Source organism: Oenanthe melanoleuca, chromosome 1A (genome assembly GCF_029582105.1).
Source record: "Oenanthe melanoleuca isolate GR-GAL-2019-014 chromosome 1A, OMel1.0, whole genome shotgun sequence".
NCBI classification, from domain to species: domain Eukaryota; kingdom Metazoa; phylum Chordata; class Aves; order Passeriformes; family Muscicapidae; genus Oenanthe; species Oenanthe melanoleuca.
The window spans coordinates 41,316,746-41,340,766 of record NC_079334.1 but is presented as its reverse complement, the minus strand read 5'-3'; the positions used below and the strand labels follow the sequence as shown (position 1 = coordinate 41,340,766).

Below are 24,021 nucleotides of genomic sequence, written 5' to 3'. Positions count from 1 at the left end.
TGCCTCTGGAAATGGAGAAGTTGACCCTGCTTGTTCTGCACAGAAAGATGCCAATTAGTTCTCTACTCAAGTAAAATTTCAACAAAGACTTGAATGTTCCTGTGCCTGTTGCTTTACAAGATTGTTTATCAGTTTACATGGAGGCCACGCGGCCTTTTCAGAGTGCTGCTGGAGGGCTGCCAGCAATAGTAACAGAAACTGTGCTCATTGTTTAAGTGCCACTGGATGCAGGAATGGCAGACTGATGCCTGCTTTCCTTTCATTTTGTGATGATCTAATTGCAAGAGATATATAATTCCTTGTTATGTCAGGGAAGTTGTTTCTCTAGCATCTGGTACTTGTCTGATTATCTACAAACACTATCTGAAAATTAATAGGAAATTCAGCTATTATGTAAGAATAGTGCTACAGGGAACTGCTCCTGCACTAAGCCTGAGGAGACTTCAGAGACTGCAAGAATTGGCTTTGTCAGTGAACATATAATTTTCTTTTCTTTTCTTTTTATTTTTTTTTTAACATCCTAGTAAATTATAGGCTATGGTTATGGTTTGTAGAAATGTGTTCTACAAATGTAGCATCTGTATGCTGCTGTTTTTACTGCAGCCATTGTACAGGTCATTAATCTGATCCCACATTGTAAAAATTTCTCCACCCTCTTCATGAGTTTCTTTGTTATCATAACACTTTCCAGTACCTTGATGCCTAACTCTGCTATGTTCCCTTATAATTACCTGGGGTAGAACAACAGTTTTTTTATTCTCAATGCACTTGGCTCCTGCAGTGATGCTGCTGAGCACCACACTCACCCCATCTCTGTGACAGACTGCACATCCAGCTCTGGCAGGCTGGAGCCTGTAGCTGGGGAGATGCCTGGGCAACAGACCCTCCTCTCTCATCCTCATCAGCTGCTTACCTGGATGAGCCCATGACATGAGCCTGAAGAGGAAAAATGGCAGCTGCAGATGCTCTCACATCTAATACTTGATTTTAACCTCTGTTATCACTAACACCTCTGTTCAAGGGTTGTTGCCATCCAGTGCTGTGCATGAATGGTTAAGCAAACCCCTTCCTATGCAAGGTGAGGGGAGCTGGCAGGTTTGCCTGGGCTGTGGGGAAGGTCTATAGCAGGCAGTAACAAGCTATTGCAAAGCTTAAAGTGAGCACTGCTGGGAAAACAGTGGGGTTTGGAAAGAATAATTTCTGGGAACTTAGCTGAGCATGGGTCCCAAGAAGTGTCCAGGAAGTGTCATGGGCATGGTCAATACTTGGTACATTTAAAGAGTTTAGTCTGAAGTGATGATCTCCACCAAAAACAAGATAAATTTCACCAGCTTTTAATAACTGGCACTAGGACAGTGCTTAAGGTTTGCTGCCAAATTGGCAGACATTCTCCCAAGGGTACATGTGTCCTAGGTAACCCAAAATGCTAATGTATTCCACATCCAGCTGTGTCCAAAAAAATCATTACTGCCTGTTTATGGCCCAGCAGCACAGCCAGAACCACAAGTGTGGGACAGTCAGGAGGTGCCAATCCCTTTAAAAGGTTCGGATCTGACACCATTTTCCCTTTGTCTTCCTATATGCAGTTGGCAGTCGGGGCTGGTGTCTTTGACACCTGCCAATTTGGGTGTCTCTTTGTTCCTGTGGAGTTTGTGAGATTTAGCAATTTTGTATTTAGTGATTATTCACTGCTATTTTTGCCTGATGCTGTTTCACTTGTTAGTAAACTCATTTTTTCCACTTGAATATAGTGGTATTAGTTCTTTAATGGTGGAAAGGGATTGGTTGGAACTAAGGGGAGGTAACTCATTTTAAAGTGTCCACATCTTTAAATTGTCTTAAACCAAGAAAATGGGGCTGGCATGAGGAAGGGGATCTGGTTACCTCTGGGGAAAGGACCTGACATTTTAAGCCAGGTAGCATTTTTAAGGAGGGGATGTGGTTCTTGTCTCCAGGGTACATTTTAACTCGTGTTGATGATACACTTTCCTCCATTTTTCCAGGACAGCAGCTTCAGTGGGCCCATAGCTCAGGGATCTCCCAATGTGGCTTTATCTGCAGATGGATTCTGAGGAAGAGCTGGCCTGTGCCACCCCAGCCACCACAGGTTTGCTTTCCCAGCCATATTGTCGAAGCCTTGGCTGACCAGCAACATTTTCTAAGAATACCTAATAACCTCACATTTTTCAGGCAGCAAGCTGTGACAAGGTTGAAGTACACTAAGCCAGCAGCACTGTCCCTTGCCAGTACCATGATATTTAGTAACACTGACAGCTTAAAGAATCTCCATTTTCCATAACTGTAAACTGTAAGAGAAATGCATGGCACTTCGGATTTGTGAAACACAGGTGCTGGGTTGCTTGAAAACTTCTAACCACACTGGGATCTGTGTTAGGAAGTCAGTATTTCATCCAGAGATCCTTAACACAACTGACTGAAAAAATAAAGCTCCTGCATGGAGCTGAAAACAAGGAAGGAAGCTTCCTCACAGGAAACAAAGCCCATGTTCAGTTTGTGGTTAGAAAGTCTTAAAAATGGATGTATCACTTGTGCCTGTTCCTACTATCTCCACTTTCTCCACACTTCCTGAAGTTGGCCTAAGTTCTTACTCCCAGTTATTAGTGTAATGAGACATCTTAACAGTGGCTTGAATTTGGGCTTCAGCAGTGAAGACCAAATGCAATTTCACATGAATTTAAGTCAAACTAAGACCCCAGATGAAGCATATGGAAGGAGTGTCTTCCTTCAGATAAAAGCATTGCTTGCCGTAGGAAATAGTAATTATTCCTTTTTTTTTTTTACTCTCAAACAGGGACTGTTCAGATGTTGTCTAAGAGATCTGTCTGACTTCAGGGGTACAAGCCAAAAGTGGCATGGAAAGGAGATCGGTCTTTTCAAATTTGGCTGTGTGGTTTTAAGTGAACTTGAGGTGAAGCTGTCAGACTGCACTGCAGAAGGCAAGATATTTGTGGTAATCTGCAAGCAAAGAAAAAAAGAACTATAGTTTCTCTTTTTTTCCTTTGGTCCATAAATTATATTCCTATGTCCTAAGATATGGCTATGAGAGGATTAAGTTTGGCTGGGTAGAGAAGTGTGTGCAAATGTATGCCAAACAGAAGAGACTAATAGACAAGTGCAGTGCAGAAGCTTGTACCTCTGTGCTCCCAGGTGTATGGCTTTAAGATACATCCTGGGCTTGGGGACTAGACAATGGCTTCCAAAGATCCTCTGACACACAAATGGTCCCATCTCTTCTCCTGCAGAGAAGCCTGGGGAGCTGTACTCATCCCATGCAGTCAAGTAAGCTCTTCAGTTGTTTGGACTCTAGCCAAGAATAATTTTTGTAGGTGGTCACTATAATCTGAACACTAATAAAATTAGAGGTCAAAGGCAAAAAAGTTAGCACGTTCCAGATCCTTTAAAGCTTTGACAGAGGTACCTTGGGAGAAGCAGCTGCCTAAGACATTACTGTCTTTGGGTATCTTCCTCATACATTTGCTAATGGCTTCTGCTTCCATAGCTGAGACAAGTCTGTCAGGGGTTTAGTCATTGCAGGCACCAGTTTGACATCTTCTCCAACCCGACTTAACAGCAGCCCTTTAAGTTAAATTGCCTGATTTGACCTTGAAACAGACTGGCAAGCACTCAGTCTTCAAGGAGCAGGCAGAAACTCAAGTACTGGCCTTGAGGAATGCTGTCATCTTCAGCAACTGCAGGCTGTGGTAACCATCTGCCCCACCTTCAGGTCCCTGTAAAACTGTATCACAAACTTCACCTTAATGATCCATAGCCATTTGCTGATGCTTTGATCTACATACTGCACCAAGTCTAATGTAGCTGGCTTTGTAAGAGCTGCATGCCCTAAATTCAGTGAAAATACTTGGATAAGGAGCAAGAGAGCATTTGCTATTCGAGCCATTAAAATGATACATCGTCATCCCTTTGGAAGAATGAGTATGGTCCCAACATTAATTTAGATCACAATTTTAATGTTTAAAAACTAAGAGGTAACAGAGAGATCATAGAACTTGATACATTTTATTTACACATAGAAACTGAAAAACTGTGTTGTTTATTTAGACATGAGCAGCACAAAGTTAACAGGTGATGTTAACAGGAGTAAATGTTACCGATGACTCACTTCAACAATCTATTAGAGATGAGCTTGTATCAAACATACATCATTCAAACAACATTGTTTATACTGGATCTGTGTGAGCCTTAGCATATGTTGGGACACTAAAAACAGGTTTCTATAAACAATGTAAAGTTCAAGTCTAGTGGAAAAATACCTTTACAGTTTATATTTTGTTGGCTATAACATTGAAAACAAAACATACATTGGTATTAATTTGAAAAGCTCAGTAGAACTGACTGTATATAGTTTTTTCCCCCTCAAATTTGTGCTCATGATAAAAGCAAATGTTATTTCAAGTTTCATTTTCATCCAAGCCCATAAAGTAAACACGGAAAAAAACCCCACAATTATTTTTAGATGCATTTCTTAACCTCCATTTTTCAGCAGCCCTGAAAAAACATTTCCATACTTTACTAGTGAGAAAGTCTATGCAAGGCCTCTGATGGATGCACTCTCAGAACATACCCAGCCCTCCCCTCCCTCATCCTCACCCCTGGACACACAGCTATCCAACGACCTCTGCCTGTTCACAGGGTGAGAGATGCAAGCAGTCCCCGGCCAGGGAAGATCTTGGCAGCCTCAGGTGCCAGTGTTTTGGTTGCATGACAGCAGCAGGTTCTGAGGCAGAGCAGCCACAGAACTCTGCAGGAAGGGAGGGGGCTGGAAATGACACCAATTACTCTGGTTGCTGCTGACCCCTGGCTTGTCATACTTTTTTTTTCTGAACTACTGGCATTTCTGATGGCTGAAAATGGAAATGCAGAAGCTCTGCCCTGACTTCTGTTTGTACTAGTTGGGTAAATACATGCCTGGATACAACATGGCATAATGCTAGGTCAAATTGCTGGCTGCAGTTTGCCATGGTTTCTTCTATAAAGCCTTTTCAGCACTTTACTACCAACTGACCTCAGCTGAGGAGGTAAGCAGTACCTCGGTACCAAAGAGGCCTTTTAACAAGGGAGGTATTTTACCCAACAGGAAGACTGGCAAACTTGCTGTTGAGAAAACAGGGAGTCATGCACTGGAATTAATCCCAGCAGTTTAACTGGACCTTTTATTTATCTTTTTACTTTAGGGATGTAATTATAATTTCAAGTTTAGGATTTAACTTGTGAACTCTTGGGAGAAAGAAAAGGATATACATTTTGCTAAGAAGCTAAAGTATTTGTATTTCTATTAAAATTATTCTCAATATGCAGAGCCTATCTCGACACTTCTATTCATAGGGGATAAACAACTGCAAAAATATACAGCATCCTATTTATTTACAATATGTATGTACATAAAAATGAAATTTCCTACAATACAACACAACTGCATAGATTTGTCTTCAGAAACATAGGTATGTGTACAATTTGTGAATTCTAGACTTTCCAGCCCTGTACCTTTTATTAATTCATTATCTTTTTTTTTTCACAGTTTGTTACAGAAATCCTTACATTAGATACAAATAACACATTCTTTGCTGTACGTTACAGGAAATAAGGATTTTCTGACGCCAGGGGCTCTGGGGATCTGTTTATGAAAGCACCGTGGCGCCAGCTGATAAAGCCATCTCATGGAGCTGCTGATGGAGCTGGGTACATTCTGTGGTGCCTTTCTCCTACAGGCACTGGGGTGGGGCACTAGGACTGGAGGTGGGACACCACCACATGAGAAGTTTTGTTTTGACCAAGGTGCTCTTTAGCCTTAATGTAAGGTTCGAGCAAAGAAATATATAAATTTAAAGGTAAGCTAGACATACCATTAATTGTTACTGTTTAATACTCAATATCAGAGAGCTGTGTTGCGCTTATGCATTGTAAGGCAGATGTACAGACAAAACCCACACACCATCCAACCCACACTGGGGCATGTGTGACCGATTACAGGTGGAGCACAGGCTTTGGGTTCACATGTGGCTCAGAAGAGCAGCCCTCGGAGTGGATGAACATCCCCATCCCTGACCTCGCAGGATGACACCAGCTGCTGTGCCCTAGGCTTGCACATGTGCCAGGCACCACTTGGTCTGTGTCAGCTCTACAAAAAGTCTGTGCTGGTGCACAGATTTGGCATTGGCCCTCTGACCAGGAGCAAGCATCACCCAGAGAGGTCACTGCCCCGAGATACTGTTCCCAAATAACAATTTACTCTGTTTTACTATCTAGGCATGTTTTCCATTGGACAGAGAAGGGCAGATCTATTACTGTTGCTTTAAGCCCATAATTATTTTCTTTGCAATGTGCTGTGGACTAGGAGAGGCAGCAAGGCAGTCTTTTAAGTTTAACACTTACAATCTTATTTTTAATCCCTGCTTCTAATTAGTCCTTCCTTGTCCCTCACCACTCAACTGTTGGTACTACACACACGAGAATTTTAAAGTTTTTTGTTGCAGTTATTAGGAGCAATTTTGCATCCAGTCGATGACACTTGCAGTGCTCACAATAGTGATAAACTCTCTATGAAAAGAAAGCATGCTATCACCTACTAAGTAGATATGGTATTCTGGATCCTATTAATTTTACAACAGAGAAAATTCTACAGCATTTCACTGTGCTTTTAAAATCCTAGCTAATATGTGGGACTCATACAATCGTGGCTACAGGTTCACTATTCCAAATGAACTGAATAACAGCAGTACATTTTACAGATAACCTCATACAAATATTGTCATCCATCACTGATGTTGACAGTTACAGCAGGGTCTATTGCATTCTGTTAAGAATGTATAAACCTGATGAGAAAACAAAAAGCACGTTATTTCACGTTCATTACCACAGACATCAATAAACACATGATTCCTTTCCATAAATATCTATAAATATGATGCCAGTAAATCAGTCTAAGCAAAATTCCCTCTTTTTTTTTTTTCTTTTTTTTTAAATTTTATTTTTAAGAGACCCAGAAACAGAGTCTGTTTAAAGACTTAATATTTTGGGTATCCATTTTTCAGTATATAAGACATGCTTTGGTGGTTCAGTACCTTGGGTAATTTCACTTCTATGCACACTCAGCTCAATCTCCCTATTTATTAAGTAAAACTCCAGTATACAAATAAACTGGGGAAAAGGAGAAGGCAGAATAGCAAAGAGGAGAGGGAGACTAATAGTGATGGAGGAGATTTAGGAAGATGAACAATCAGTGACCCAACAGCCCTTCAAGTCGAAGGAAGTTGGGTGCCAAAACTCAATGGCTCGTATTTCAAACAGCAGACTACAGACTATTTGGGGGGAGAAGGAAGGAGGAGGGAGATGTCACATATGTGACCTTGCTGGAACCCTTTGCAGCAGATGAGACCTCTAGCTCATACCTGGATCATTCCCAGGATCTTATCTCTCACAACCCCCCAATGCACAGAGCTGTGCTGCTCATTAATCAGTAGTAGAAGAAAGATAAAGGGGAAGGAAAGCAGGAGAGCCTGGTAGCATCTTCAGGATAACACTGTACAGCATTCTCATTTCTGAGTTAGGTTTTTAGGATAAGATCCAGAGAGATTATAAAGGACCTCAAAACTTGAAATGCAACATCAGAAAGCTGAGTCAGAGAATGGAGTGAGATGCTGGGCTTCTGCTGCAGTGGCCTGCAAAAGGAAAATGACAAATTTACATCCCAAGCTAAGAAGATGCCTGGAATGAGGTGCAAAGAGATAAGAACAAAGCACAGGCTCCCAAGAGCTTGCCTAACACCTGGTCTTGAAGGCTATGGTATGGACTTTTCTGTGAATAAGGGCAGGGATCAGTACCATAAGAGGACAGCACAGAGAGAACTGGTGACCTGCACCATCACAGGCAAAGGTCTGGGACCAGCCACAGTAAAGTACAAGGGATCTTAGTACAGGGATCCCAGGTAGCTCAGTGGTTTTTGTGTTAAAGGCTGGCCTAGGGGGTGCTTGGGGGAAGGATGATGCACCAGACACCTTGCTGGGAGAAGGTTTCCAGTGTTGTTCTTGCTACTGGGCTACTCCAGGGCAGCCTGTGGAATCCACTCTGCCTTATTTCTGGATCACAGTGAAGAATAGTCAGAGGCAAGCACCTCACTACCTATGCTAAGGTACAGATCTGGAAGTCTGGGCTTAGCAGGCTTAGTTTCTGCAGCATGAACCATCAGCATCTCAACGCCCAAATTCCTAGGAAGGTCCCAAACTAACCTCTCTGGATATTATCTTCAGAAACCAACTTTCAGGGTCCTGAGATGTGTTCTGTGATCTCAACTCTCAGTGGCTTCAAGCCATGTAGGACAAAGCAATGACAACTGAGGCAATTCAGTAGCTCACAGAAATCCTAAGACCCCAAATAATCTGTCCCTAACTTTAAAAAGAGCAAGTTGCAATGACAGGTTCCTCACAGCTGCTGATGATGGTCTGCTTCCAGAGTTACAAATGGAGTTTTCAATGAACCAGCTACTGACAACAAGAGGGTCACTGCACACTGACAGGTATGGCTCGAGCATACCAAGGGCATCACAGCCCTTGGGCAGTGAAATGAGGCTTCCTTTAGCCATCAGTTCTTTCTGTGGGAGCCATGTTCATATTCTGAGACACCTTTTAGCTCACACGGTGAATGACACAAAGCGAACATGTTTACGCTGCTGGCAGTGCACTAATAGCAGATGTCTGCTCAGGATGGTGAGTGATCACCTGCTTAGCTTTTGAGTCTCTACAAGTGGTTCTCTACACCAGCTATAAGGCATTAGGCAAATGCTTATTCTGTGGACAACTGTTGCAAGTTACAGTGTTTCTCCTAGTAGTAATTCAGTATTGTTATGGAAAACTAATGAAAAATGTAAATGAAATCTTTCAAATATAAAAAGTATTTCTGTTCATTTAAAGAAATGTTGCAGATTTCAATTTCCATTAAAAATCTAGTAGTTTGGCAGAGTGAGTCAAATCCTGCTCCCACTGCTGTCAAAGACCCCACTGACTTCAGTGGGAGGAGGGTAAGACACAAGAGAGGAGCCAGTCCCTACAAGGTATGGAAAATGGCATAAGGTATGATTAAATGCGTAGGTTTTGATAAAACTGGAGCTTGTTGGTTTTTTTTTTTTTCTGAGAGCAATGGGGCATTACTAAACAGTTTAACGCTGAAGAAAATGCAGACTTCTTATGGAAATCTCCAAATGTCTGCTTCTCTTCAGATTCAAGTATTCATGGTTGGGGTCAGGTTCTGGTCAACCTCCAACTCAAGTGTGCCAGGGGAATAGTGGCTGGCGGTAGTGGCTGTCTTTCTCCTGCTCCCTGCTCCACATCACAAAGACACACACACAGACACACACAGTCTGTTCCCCAAAGCCATGACTGGGCCAAGCCCTGGGGCTAGATCACCCCCCAAAACGTCAGAGAGAAGCACCAGATTTAGGACCTACGATTACACAGCGCTCAGCTACGCTCTCGTGGTGCTTTTCATGCCTGTATCCAGAATGCTACACTTAACCCAGTGAGGCAAATGGTGCCTGAAACAGCAACAGAACAAACAAACAAACCAACAAACCAGATGCATACAATTAGAGAGCAGAGTTTTGGCTAAAAGAAGGGGGAAGGATGTGAATGAACAACACTCCAATTGGAATTGATAGCAACAGGCGCTGCTGCCCTAAAGGAGCAGAGCTTGTGGCTGGAGGGCTAAGGATAATAATGGAACAATGCAATTCATGGGTGGAAGAGGGGAAACTAATTGTGATGAATTTCTATGAGCAATGCTCTATATAATCTCATGGACAATTAACACAGACTTTTTGCTGATCGGAGAGTGATATGCCTATTGGAAGAATGGGTCTGTTTTTTGTGAGGAAATACTCCCAAGGACAGTATTTTCAGTACTGGATAATCATTATTTGGATTTGATTTGAGTAAACTCACAAAAGGTGGAATAGACAACAGAAGGGATGGTTGCGATTTTGGTGTGTAGCAAACAGGGGTATCTTCTTCTGAGAAGAAGGTGAACTTCAGTGGCCTTCATCACTGCCTCCTGATTGTACCCAGTCATAGATGACCAAGGGAATGCTCACTAGGGAAAACAATACCCCCAGTGCCAAGAAAAGAGAAGCCTGAAAGAAAAAAAAAAGGAGAGAAGATTAATGAATAAAAAGAAAAGACAATTAATTCAAGTATGTTAACTTTTCTTAAGGAGATGTACAAGGTGATGTGTCAAAATTATCAGTCAAAATGAGCTAGCACTTCTGGTAAAGATAAGACCCACAGATAATTAAACAGATTAGCGTCATTAGTAATTACTTGCTGAACACCAAACTAATTTTTTTTTCTCCTTTCAATTCACTTCTTAAACACTGATCATCCCTAAAGAGGATTAAGTGAGTCTGTTTTTAGGACTGATCATCCCTGCTCTTTCCACAGCCTCACAGAAATCACTATATTCTTCCCATCAGACATGTGTTCATCAAAGTTCAGCAGTTTTGTCATGAGATCTGTGGATGCAGCCAAAGTGAAACATGTTTTCTACCTGTCTGCTTAGAGAGGAGGTCTGACTGTACAATGCTTCCAGTTAGACTGGGAACACACAGGAGTGTTGCATCTTTTCAGCTGCAGCACTCTCTGGGGCTCACAGGAAATCTTTCCAAGGTCCATTCCTATCTGCTCCTGCATGCCAAACAGCTAACATAACACTTCAGCTGGCTGCTTCACTGTGGAACCACCCTAAGTCTGACTCAGGTCCATTAGAGCCATGAGGAATACTGCTAACAGAGCACTTTGCATGCTTTCTGGATCAGCACACAGAAGCAGAGAGAGCTCACTGTGCTGAAAGCCTTGCTGAAGTGGGCTGGAGGGCTTCCTGCACCCTGCTGACAGGCTGCTGCTGCTTGCCAGCCAGGGAAGTACCTCATCCCACAGAAAAGGGCCTCCCCAAAACACAAGATGCATGGCATGGCCCCTCCACCAGGGGACTCCCAGGGTAAGCAAAGGAGAAGGGTGAGCACAGCTGCCAGCTGACTGAAGCACACAGGGAATATAATGTAAAGGAGCTCACACATATGTTCAGATTAGGTCTGCTTTGCACCTAGCACAATAAAGAGAATGATGAGGTGGAAGTGTTGCACTGATGGGAATGGAATGCATACCCAAATCCTCTGAGTCAACTTTGATCCATCCTGCTGTGTAATTTTTAAATACAACGATGAAGGAAGAATGAAAATCAGCATATTGGCAGAAGTGACCCCTGCAAAATTCAAATGAATGAGTTTTGTTAACTGTCAGCAACAGCTAGGTATTGTGTTGCTGATTAGCAACTGTTTTTTTATTAGCAGTACAAAACCAGGATACTCTACCTACAACTCCAAAAATATCCTTCATGGATGGGATAAAAATGACTAACAGGTTGATGATAACCAAAAGAACAAAAGTAACCAACACATGACGGCATAAGTCAAATTTTGTTTTTCTGGCCATCTCGAATAATGATGAACGTACCTGTAGGGGGAGAGAGAGAGACAGAGAGGAAGTTTTCTGTCACAAACAGTCTATGAGCCAATTCAAAGCTTCCCATGTTTATTTTAACTAGTTCTTCATGCGACAAGTGCTGCATAGATCTGGGTTGCCTGAAGTAATGTCCTTTGAAATACTCCTTAAAATTAATTTATTTTTTCAGAACTGTAGGTACATGTGCATGTGCAGTAGGATATTCCTCTCTTTTTAACATGCCATTTTGAATCCTTCTCCACTTAAAAAGGAACTTCACCTCTGAGCCTGCTCCAGTAAAGTGATGTGATGTAAGAGAGGACCCTTGTAGATTCAATTTAAAATAGGTTTAAGACCAAAAGTGATTTATTTATTTATTTATTTATTTATTTATTTATTTACTGCACAGAGAACTTCTCCAGAAGTTAGTAGGAGTCTGGCATGAGGAAAGACTAATCCAAGCTCAAGCTCTTTTTGTAGTCTCAGCCACCCCTGGACTGTGGTTTGAAGGAATGTGCTGTGTACAGCTGTTGCCAAGTTCCAAACCAGGCAGACCTTTTTACTTACAGTGAAAAACAGCACCGGCACGGTGAGTATCACCGCCACGATCACGGCCAAGCGCACAGTCAGGATGAGGATGTCATCTTTGCTCTGGTATTTGTGAAGCAGATCTGACTGCACATTCTCTATGGGAAAGACAGTAAGGTAAGTGTTCTGGCAAAAAAGGCAATTAGTTCACAAAAATCATTGCTTAACAACAGCCTTCTTGAACAACAAGTGATTTATCTGTAAACAAAAGAGTATGGAATGAAACATCCTTGAGTTAAAACAGTGCTTTGAACAAAATCCCAATGATCCTATTATTCCAGATTAATCCTTTGGAGGCCTGATTTAGGAATGCATCTTAATTCATGACAGCACATGCCTAAGTCTAAGGTAATTTTCACTGCAGAAAAGACAACAGTGAGACATACATGAAGGCTTGCTTACATATATACATATATACAAAAATAGGTGAAGTGAAATCAGCTATTTTTAATTGGTTCTGTGGACTTTTTTTAAAGTTTTAAATTGTATAAAAATAAACACATGCACTGCAATGGCTGAACTTAATATAAACTGCAAGGTCTTGAGCTAAATTACTCTAAACAGCAAATCAACTTCCAGCAAAAAGCAGTGCCCCTGTTTCAGCTGAGAACAAAACCTATCTTGGGTCAGCTCTCAGCAGGACGCTCTGACATTTGCACTCAAATCCTTCAGCAGCTCCTCTGAGGGCTGCCAGCAGAGCCTGCAGCTCAGCTCCATGCTGGCCAGCAGCCCCAGCAGCCAAGACAAATCACAGGGGGTGCTTAACGGGGAGGTGCTGGCAATATTTAATACAATCTCCTGCCAAAATGTTTCCTTGAAGCAGTGATAAATAGTGCAGAGAAGGTCTGCGTGTACTAACCAGCAGGAAAACCAAGTTGCTGAGGGACCTATGTGTTTGCTTTGTAATTTTTAAATATCCAGGAGCAATAATCTAAAGGGGTGGCTGTTAAGCATGCCACCAAACACACCTGCAGCCCCTTTTTATACCCATGTTTTGTTTCTGCCTGCTAATCTTAGAAAGCTGGTGGTAAAATATAACAGCTCTTAAAGGGAACTCAGTGGCCACTTCTAATTTACCATCTTTGGCACTTGGTAAAACCTCATGTATTCCTGGAGGCAGAGGGATCTGTCCTGTGGCAAAATGCCTACACTCCCCCCAGGGCGCCCTTCTGGCTAGAGACCACAGGTCAACACCACCTAGACAGTGCCTGAATCCCCACCAGGAGAAAGAAAATGCTCTCCCACCTCCCTGCAGATCAGGAGTGGGGCTTTCAAGCCGGGCACATGCACAGCTTCTGCAACACAGAGCTTACTCTGCTCCTGCAAGCACAGACTGCAACTTCTGTACCGCTCACGGGCTGCAGCCAGGTAGGAAGTGAAGGGCAAGGCTTACAGTTGAAGGTCTGTTTTCCTTTCAGCTAGATACACCACAGAGCCCAACCACACTGTGACCTTTTAGGGGAAGAAAAACACCTCTTTTCTGTAATTCTGCAATGTAAATATAGTCATCACTGCAACACTTTTGAGAACACAGCAAACAGACAAGTACTATTGGTGTAAAGAAGAAATGGTCACAATAAAAATACTGTTCTTACCCAGGTAAGGGTAGAGAAGAGGGTTAGAACACTGTAAGTGAACATATGAAAGGTAAAGTCTTTTCGATCTCAAGGGGAAGAAGGAATGAATTTTATGGAGGAATTCTACATTCCCTCAGTGTCTTTTTTCGCAGCCTGTCACTGCACTGACACTGCAGAAGCCCCAGCAGAGCTCTCCACAGCTTCTACCTGTGGGCTCTCAATGCTGGAGAGCAGGGATGCCTAATATGGGGAGAGGCACACAAGACACCCCAGGGATTCCTCCGCCATTCCCCCTCGGGAGGGCCAGAAGGACGCAGCCCCTACCTCCTCCATGGACTCCAGACCCTCGTCCTTGAGGGATGTGGGAGATTCCCAGAGAGGAGCGCCACAGATCTGCCTCCTCAGATCCCTGGGGCAATCACATCAGAATCTCCTCCCTGCCAAAGCGAAGGGGTCCATGCTGATTTACACCCACTTGCTCCCTGGGGCTGCTAATTTGATGCATCTCTACGAAAATGTGTTAGATGGGAGCAGCTGGATGAGAACGGCTGATGCTGTTGTCACTTGCAGCCTATTTGTGGGTTTATTGGGAAAATTAGAACAGATGACCTCAAGTTACTTCAACACATGTATACTCAAGGCCTCATAATCAGAATGAGAGTCTGAGAAAGCAAATATGAGATAGGTACACCTTCGGAAAAAAAATGCCATGTTTCATATTTACTTTATTTTTTTTTCTCTTGCAATTGGTGGCTCACAAGGGACAGTATAATGAATGAGTAGGTTGTAACAGAAATACCACTTGGAATAGGGTGGTGAAGACTGATGGGTGACTCTGAAGTAAAAGGCAAACATCAGCTTTGTCACCTGTCTTGTAACCCCTTAACGGTCCATGGATAAAGACACTATTCTAGTGACATTGGAACATGAGAGTTCCATGGGCAACATTCCCAGGAGTTCCTGGGCAACATTCATATTTTATCCTACTTTACATAACAATTGTGCCTTTAGGGCACACATATTGTATCCTTTAGTGATACAACATAATTTGTCAACTGAATTGATATGCATGGAAAAGGGACAGGGTGGGAGTCTCACACACTGAGATAACCATTCTGTGGCGGCTGAGCTGGGACAATACTCAAAGTTTCCCCACCTTCACTGCCAGTTTATTTAACCAAGACCCAAAGAGGTCAGCTCTAGGGACACAGGGAAAACATTTGGTCTGTTGTCTCTATGATGAAAGCGTTACTAAGAAAGTGAAAAAACTGTGATGGCTGATTTGTTACTCATTTCCTAGGACCTGCACTGAAATCTGTCTCAATTTTTGCAAATATGCATGCTTCAGCCATTACCAATGCACACATCATTCAGGTGAGAACCCTGGAACAAAATCTTAGTGGGGCCCAGCTAATCCCCAATTCTGTAAAACAAATCTCTCCTTCATATTTTGGAAATGCCTTTTGCAAATAGTAATTTCACTTGTGCTTTTCATCCACAGGGGAAAAGGAGGAAAGGATTTATACCTTCAATATGAGAACTTTAAGGAAAATTATTTGGAAAAGTATTTTAATATAAGTGATGGGACTTCCCAGCTGGGATACACTATTGATTTTACATGTATCCTTGTTCTACTCTGATCAGTAAAGAACTGCATACTTACCGTAGAAAGTCAAATAGCCAAATATGGCAGTCATAAAGTACATCAGAAACATGGCAAAAAATGAGATATTTGAAACCAACTGCATTTTTTTCTGTGAACGGCTGGAGAAAGAACAAGAAAAGAACACATAAGAATGGTTAGGCTGGATTTTTCCATAGCTGTTTCAAAATGTATTAGGTGTTTGTATAGGCATAGTAATTCTGGGGAGACTCATGAATGCATTTTCATTTAAAACAGAAACTCACTGACAGCTGCACAAGAAAGAAAAGGACTGGGGAAAAGGACCCTACTTGGAGCTTAGTGAAAAAATAGTGGCTGTAACCTGTGGGTCTGCTCCATGTCTGTACTTGCTTAAACAATGAAACCGTGTGGAGAGAGGATGACCCTGAAACACTTTGGTAATCAAATTAAAAGGTCAAAATGAAAGAAGTATAAAATTATACAGAGAGAAAAAAAACCCCAAGAATAAGTGAAGACAAATATTTGTGTCCCCATGGATAGAAAATACTGGATTTATGCTGACCAGTAAATAGGTTAAGTGTAAACATTTAATCTTTAGATATTTATTCTGAAATATTCACACTCCAGTACCTAAACTTAGACTTTTAAACCCACACAAGGATGCCCTAATAGGTACCTGGGAACCTGCTCAAGTCACTTGAAATTTAAAGCACCCAGCAAGTGTCTGAGGGCAGTCAGGGATCTGACTGACCCTGACCTCTCCCCTGGGGCTTCCCCATGGTCCAGGACCCCACTGCTGCTGCCCAGGGCTGTCAGCAGTGTCACAGCAGGGCTGTGTCCAGCTCCCCACAGCCCATACCAGCCTAAGGTGTCAGTGAGACAGCAGTACCAACAAAGGGCTTTTAATATCAGTAAGGCTGAAAGCACTTTAATTTTCCTGGTACTGCAACAGGTTTTTAGTTGCACTAATGCTGCAGAACAAATGCTGTTAGCAGAACACACGCCTCTCCTACTGCCAGAACTTGGCTCTCCCCAGGCTGCTGTGTACTTCCAGGGAAAACTCCCAAGTATTGCATTATTCTCCACCTCCCTGGCCCCTGCCCCAGGGACACAGCATGCCTGGGAGGCCAGATTTCCTAGCTGACGCTTGTTGAGTGTTACTAAAGCACACCTCTGAGTGGCACGAATGATTCAGAGCACCTCTGTGCTAACATTTTCCATGTAAAACCGTTCAAAACAATAAACTGTAAAAAAAATAAAAAGAAAGGCTTACTCTTTAAGTTCGCTGTAAATCGGGAGGACTGATGGGTGGCACACAAACGCAAAAGCAATGGTAGGCAAAGCGTACACGGTCTGTTCAGAGAGAATTCCAGAAAATAAGTTAAGAAGAAGAATTTCCCCCAGTGGTGTGAAGAAATGTTCCATGTTCAACTACCTCAGCTCCCAGCTCGCTGGACTCTTCAACTGAACATTGAGAGCCTTTCTGAGAAGGCAGAAGACCTGTCACTTAGGATGTATTTAATTTTATTTAATTTATTTCAACAGGAGGACAAAGTCTGCAGTTGGTGGTGTGAGTGCAGTGCTGACTGTGCTCACAGAGCACAGAGCTGGATGCCCCACTGCTGCTGGCTGTGCCCACTGGGATGGGTTTGCTACTGCCAGCATTACTAGCAGTGTCACACAGTAAAAGGGACGTCTGGTGTCACCGCTACGCTACCCTGCCTTGGCATGGAGAGGGGCGCACACCCCTGGTGCTAAGGCTGAAGTCCTCAAGAGGAAGCCCGTATCCAGACTGTAAGAAAAGAGAACAGGAATGCAGAACTTACAAAGAAATGGATATTTCAAGGTACCAGACTGAATCCCTTAATTTCCCAGGCCAACAAAGGGACTAGGAGGGCTGTGGAGGAAGCATGCTTTTTCTTGGGGAAAGAGAAAGACCATTATGTCACCAGAAAATGCAGGAGGCCTCCAAGTGGGACCTCAGCCCCTTCTCCACTAAGAACTCGAGTGAGTGTCAGTCCTCAGCCAAACTTCAAAAATGGCATCAGTGCTCAGGCACTTCCATTCTCCTGAAGGAACAGGATGAGCAGAGGTCACAGGAAATTATAGGTCCTCCTCTAAGGACATCATGAGTCCATTCTACATGATGTCCTGCCCTGAGATTTGCTTGTGCTGGTCACAGGTATCCCTTTCCCACACAAGACATCCTATGGTGCACCCCAGGCCTGACAGATTCAGTAAATGCACTGGTTGCTCTATGGATGTCCCTCCTTGCCCAGGCCTTTGCCACCTCTCCCTCACTCAGAGCACAGTACTGCTGTGGTGTCTCCATCTGCAGGGATAGTCAGAAGATCCCTGGACACAGTGCTGGGTGACCCTGCACAGGGGTTCAACCAGGTGACCTCCAGGTCTCTGCCAACCTCAGATATCCTTCTATTCCGTGAAACTGTCCTGTCTCTCCTCTCACACACTGAAGTAGCTAAAATGACTGGCAAATTGCTGGCCCTGAGGGGAAACATCTGGAGTTCAGCTTCAGTGAGGTGCCTCCACTGGCTCAGAGGCAAATGCTGACACTCACTGCAGAAGATTACCCTTCAATGCTTTCTGAAATAAACCTGCACCTAAGCTGCCATAGCACAAGATAACTGATTCTTGGTCCATCATGCCAGATCAGGGGTGATGGGTACCCCAATCAAAGAAAAGCTTTCCACTTGGTTTCTTCAACTGAAGCTGTCAGGTTAAATTTTAAAAATATATATTTTTTTCACAGCTCTGCTATAAATGTGGATTCCTTATGAATGTGACTAAAGCCCTGAGGACCACGCCCTGATGGATAAGGTGCTGTTTCACTGGGAGCACTGCATCCCAGCACAGCTGACAGGAGCCATCCTCCTGCTCCCAGTTACAGACAGCTGCCATCTCACATTCTCTTACACCAACTTTTTCTGCAGCTGTGTGGTGATGGAGGGAAGCATCCAGCAGAAAGGCAACCAAATTTCTGCTGGATTATCTTTCAACCATATCCTTTTCACAATGCAGTTCACCACATGGCTACAGAAACATGTGCCCTATTACAAAGAAATGGTTTGTGTGCAGAAGGACAGAGATTATGGGCTTTGGATGCAGGCGTGGCCTCCTCAGCCTCTCCTGAGCAACAGCCTCAAGGCACAGTTGCAGCATGGATAGCAAGCAGCAGTGGAAAGGAAAAACCTCCTAAAGAAAGCAGTTATTGTCCAGTGGTAGCTTGGGCTCACAGCCTTAACATATCTACTACCAGGGAAGGACAAGACTGCAAGGAGGCACATGCACCATGGCATCTCTGTAAGATTGGGCAAGGAGACCCACTGTGCATTTACCACTGGATCACAAGTGCAAACATGGAGAATCAGGCCCTTTGTGGTGCTGATCAGAATAAGAACATGGGGTGTAGGTGCATATATTATGTGAATTAAAAGTAAGTATTATAAAAAGAAACATACCTTGGAATTAAAGATAACATACTTTGGCTTACACGTATGTTCTGAGCTATTTGATAGGATAGATAATGTTGCATTTAGCCCTTGTCCATCACAGGGAATTTGAAACTTCTTGTAAATAACCTAGAATAAGAGCAGAAGATAGATAATTGCTAAAATAATAATAAAAAGCAAATTAAAATTAAAATATCAGTGTAATTGTGGGCATCCTGGCCTGTATCAGCAATAGGGTGGCCAGCAGGACTAGGGAAGTGATAATTTCTCTGTACTCAGCACTGGTGAGGCTTTCCCTCAAGTGCTGTGCCCAGTTCCTGGACCCTCACTACAAGAAGGACATTGAGGTGCTGGAGAATATCCAGAGAAAGATAACAGAGCTGATGAAGGGCCTAGAGTCACAAGAGGAGATGCTGAGGAAGCTGGAGATGCTTAGCCTGAAGAAAAAGAGGCTGAGCACAGAATTTCCCACTCTTTTTAACTGCCTGATAAGAGGCTATAGCCAGGTGGAGTTCAGCCTCCTCTTCCAGGTAACAAGTGACAGGACAAGAGGAAATGAACTTAAGTTGCACCAGGGGGTGCTCAAATTGGACATTAGGATTTTTTTTTTCATAGAAATGGTTGTAAAGCATTGGAAAGACTGCCCAGGGAATTGGTACAGTCACTATCCCTAGAAGTGCTCAAAACACACAGAAGTGAATGTTTCACTTGAGGAATTCTGTGCAATTCTAGGAATTCTTCACATAACAATTCTATGATTCTAAGTGACTCATCCAACAAAGAAAGTGAGCTGAACTTACCACTACCAGGAAAAAAACCATGCAGCTTAATGAAAATCCACTGGTATAGCCAAGGTATCCTGAAAGAAATTAAGAGGAAGTCTCATACAGAATAATTTTATTAGTCTTATCTTTGTCTTTACTGCTTTTTGCTTCTTCATGAAGTTCAAATGTATCAAACATTTAATATGTATTAATATGTCTGGGCAAGACAAAAGCATGTCCTGCTGGTGTGGGAGTCTCCCAAAATCTTTCAAGTATCCTAGCTTTTAGGCAAGCCTGAGCCTTGCTCTGACCTGTTGTGACTTCCTCAGGGTCACCTTTACCACAATTTAACTAACTTTACTTTTAAAAGACACTGTGATAACTGAGAAAAACCTGAAACTGTGCAATTACAATCTGAATGTGATCCAGGTTCCCTCAGTCACATCAGCTGAGTTTGGTTTTTTGTCACAAAAGGAAGATCCCAAATGGACTTCGGTGCCAAATGTTGTTACCAGCATGGTTTTAAAAAAATACACTTTGTACCTACTGGCATCTCAGTAGGTGTGGATTCAAACACATCTGAAAATGCAATTCTTTGTGCATATCTCACTTCAAAGTTCAATTAACCTCACCAGTAAAAATTTTGATGCTGAGAGAAAAGTAACATTTTTTGTAATCTCACCATTTGTGAACTTGTTTGTATGAATCGCACATAAAACTAAATTACCTTATGAAATGAAGACCCTCTTAACTATAATTTTAAAAATAAATTTCCACAATTGTATGGATAAAGCTGGTTTATACTAGGCTCAATCACTGTGATAATTTAGGCCTACTTGTTTCAAAATGCTCAGAACACAGATCATTTCTGGATCAGGGAGGTTGCTTAGATAACAATGAGAGCATATTTTTCTTATTATAGTTGAATTGTCACTTTGGCCATGAGTGGCATGATGTCTGGGTTCCTTTTTTGATACTTTCATCTTACCTAAGTTCTTCAGGAGACATAAAGGGAGGATTATACAAAATGTCACTGTGACAACAAGAATCCGTCCATCCACGTACCATTCCCTGCATAAAACATTAAAAAAAACAAACCATGAGCACATCTCAAACATTTTCTGGTTTTCCTTGCTCAGTCATCCTCTGATTGCTATACTGAGGGAACTATCTTTGGTCTCCTTACCCTACAAGCTCCTACTAAAGGAGAGAAGGGACCACATCTTGGCTTTGTAGACTCACCAAGTATTCGTGGCACTGCTCTAACTCAGGTAGGGCAGATTTCCAGGGTCACCAAAGTATTATCCTACCATGGAGATCAGTGCCTGGGTCTGAGAGGCAGAACCACCACCTCTGTAACCTGACACAAGCCACCCTGCCATGATGACAAAAGATTGTGCAAAGGGCCAGAGAGCACACTGGGGCTAGGGGGCCACCATGAGTCATTTGCCAAACCACCCAGGCATGGGAGTGGAACAGCAAACCAGGCTCCAGCAGGCTGGCATTTACTAGCTGGCTCAAGTCTGTATCTCCTTTACCAAAGTGCTTTGCATCCTACTGTAAATAAAGAAAGATAAGAAGGGGCAGTGTTAATGATGTTCTGTATGACCTATTTCCATTGCTTGGTCCAGTATAGCAGGAAAGCCTGAAGAATGGAATCTCTACCATCTTCTCCTACACTGCAGCACAACGTACAATCCAGTGCAAGGGGTATTTACTAGTATAAAAAAAATGTCACCCCTCTACTAAAGTAGCTGGTAAATGCCAAAGAGTGATAAAGGGCAGAAATCTTAGTATTGTATTCTGCAGTTGTCATATGCTAGTATCAAAGAATTTCACTCTGTGAACATTGTTTCAGGGGCAAAATCATGTAAGAGGTTGAGAACTCAGGGAAACACATAGTGTCTTTAACTAGCATAGTTCCAAATATTTCAGGTGCTGCCTAACACTGTAAAATACTGGATTCTATGTTAAGAGTTTTGTATATAACAAAATTCTTAATGAAAAGCTGGTGTGCAAAAAGGGCAACTAAAGCTTTCATTTCCTATCCATCTTCTCATTCCCAAATTTGTCTTGTCTTTTATTAACCCCCTGAGATATTCCAGTGAAAATCTACTTTTATAAACCCAAAGGGTATCCAATGCTTCACAGCTTTTGTAAACATAAGCTTAAACTTTACTATAAATGTAAATTCTATAGTCTAAGTACCAGAACTAATTCAACTTACAAAAAAGTTTCTTCTTTTCCCATTAGAAACTTTATGGCAGAAGGTAGCTCATTTTTGACTATGAAGAGATAGCTCAACATTGCTGGAAGAAGAAGAAGATAATTTTAGAAAACAGTTAAAACAGTTTGTGGAACAAGTACCGAGAAGCATCCTTAACCTTTTCCCACATGAGTGTCTGATGATAGAAGACACCCCAAACTATGACTGACTGTAAATTACTGATCAGTCAGTAATGCAGTATGTTTAAAGGGTTGCATGCAAAATGATAGCCACAACAATACTGATGAGCATGAAGATCCCTGGATATCATGGAGAGAAGGAACCTGACTTGTTTGAGATATTCTTGGGCTTTGTTTTTCAATATTCCTTATTTCCTTTACCTCCAATATTCTGAAGAGATGTAGCTCCAAAGACAATCATTTTCCCTGGAGTACCAAAGACCTGCTCACCAAGCTTTTCATACACCATGCAGCCTGCATGAGAAGAAGAGAAAGGTAACAAACTACTGACGGCTGTTGAGTCAAAGCATTTACAATTCGTTTTCAGCCAAGCACCCATCTATACAGCCAAACCTGCCCTTTGCAAGTAAATAGGGAGCCCTCTTGTAATTTCTAGGACTGAAAATTATGTAGGAATGTTTTCTTGACTTCTATAAATGTTATTGTTGGCTACCAGTCACTTCTGAAATGAAAGCTTTTAACGAGAGTCTTACACCCTTTTAATGAGTCTGTCTATATCCTGAGTGACATGTTAAATTCATCCTCATCCCAGCATATTAAGTTTTGCACCTGCAGTGAGAGTAATGTAGGAAGGCTCCTCTCCAGAAAAAGCCCGACACAGCAGGATCCACAAGTCAGCCCTGGCAGCCTGGACACACACTACTGCCAATCTGCAGCTCTGCTTGCCCTGACTGAATGATCAAATGAGGGCAGCCACTGGTTTAGAGGATCATTTATGGCTTCTAATGACAAAGCCTTAACTTGTGAATTCTCAGTGCTGTGTGTTTTTGCTACAGCAGGAAAAAGTGTAAAATGCAACTAAAGTTTCTTTTCAAATATCTGTCAAACTTGTGAAACTCCTCTATTAATTGTTTTGTGTCTATGTTAAATTTTTTTTTACTCAGCTGTGATATAGGCTGATAAAAAGACTGGGCATTGTGAAGATGGTGAGATACAGAGGAACAGAAAGAAAAACACTGCAGATGTTATACTGGGCAGATGATTGTTAAAATGTATCCCATTATCTGGTTTTCTCTATACTATCTTACAGCTGACACTTCTGTTTTGAAGTTCATGTAAAAAGTAAGTTTGAGCTTAAATGTACCAACAACATAGAAAACAGGACTTAGATTTTGGGAAGTAATGGGGCACAAATGTATCCACATTGAGGAACCTGTACCTAGCTTAAACAGGCAGTTGCTGACATCATACATGCTGCAACAGTAATCATGTGTGTCCAAACTGCATAGTTAAATATTACAGTATTCTTGTGCACAGATTATTTTTTTAAATATGGCTTTAAGACATTGTTAACAAGGAAAGAGGCTCTTGGACTTCAGAGCACATTGCAATTTGACATAATACTGTAGGCAACTTCTAATTTCTTTGTTTATATAGTGTATCTGTGTTACAGTTACACTTCTGCCTGTGAAGGAACTTCTATTTTATTCTAAGAAAACTCACCACAAAGATTATCAGGAGTTTCACACTAACCACTAAGGACAAACTATTTCCAGGTAAGCTTCACTATAGGCAAAGATTCATTATATTTCATTTGCAATTTAATTTGTAATGCAAAGAAACTATATAAGCTGTCCCTTCTAGGTCATAGAAGATAACATTTCTGGGCAGCAGAATTCATTCTTTGTCCTAAGTTTTTCTCTTTACAGTGATGCTGTTCTCCATTGTCATGCCATAAATTCTTCGAAATTCTTGTTAATTCTAGGCTTCTGACCCAAAGTGAGTCAGACCTTCCTATCGAATCAGCAAAGTGATAGAAACCCCATCTTACATATCTTACACAAAGCACCTGGCCTCATTTGAACACTTGTCACCTCTTTATTTCTACATTCTACTGAAAGGTGTAACAAATTACCTGTTTCCTTTGAACACACCAACAGGAGATGTATTGAATAAATAGAAAGCAGTGTGACCTGAAACCAAAAGCAGCCTAAAAAAGAATGGAAAATAAAGTTTACCATACAAGATGAGGTCTGACATTACAATATTTCATGTCAGGTCATGTTC

General features: G+C 42.1%; 1 protein-coding gene across 1 annotated transcript in view; it reads right to left on the bottom strand.

Moving 5' to 3' along the window:
* Positions 1-4,019: 4,019 nt before the first annotated feature.
* Positions 4,020-24,021, bottom strand: part of SLC38A1 (solute carrier family 38 member 1) — a 39,950-nt gene continuing 19,948 nt past the window's right edge. Inside the window, exons 5-16 of the mRNA XM_056482057.1 lie at positions 23,870-23,944; positions 22,156-22,248; positions 21,776-21,857; positions 20,537-20,619; positions 19,585-19,643; positions 18,794-18,913; positions 16,588-16,667; positions 15,354-15,454; positions 12,093-12,211; positions 11,396-11,537; positions 11,189-11,286; positions 4,020-10,159 (exon numbers count right to left, since the gene is read on the bottom strand). Coding sequence (XP_056338032.1) covers positions 10,058-10,159; positions 11,189-11,286; positions 11,396-11,537; positions 12,093-12,211; positions 15,354-15,454; positions 16,588-16,667; positions 18,794-18,913; positions 19,585-19,643; positions 20,537-20,619; positions 21,776-21,857; positions 22,156-22,248; positions 23,870-23,944 — 1,154 coding nt within the window. The 3' untranslated portion in view covers positions 4,020-10,057. The remainder of the gene's footprint in view (positions 10,160-11,188; positions 11,287-11,395; positions 11,538-12,092; positions 12,212-15,353; positions 15,455-16,587; positions 16,668-18,793; positions 18,914-19,584; positions 19,644-20,536; positions 20,620-21,775; positions 21,858-22,155; positions 22,249-23,869; positions 23,945-24,021) is intronic.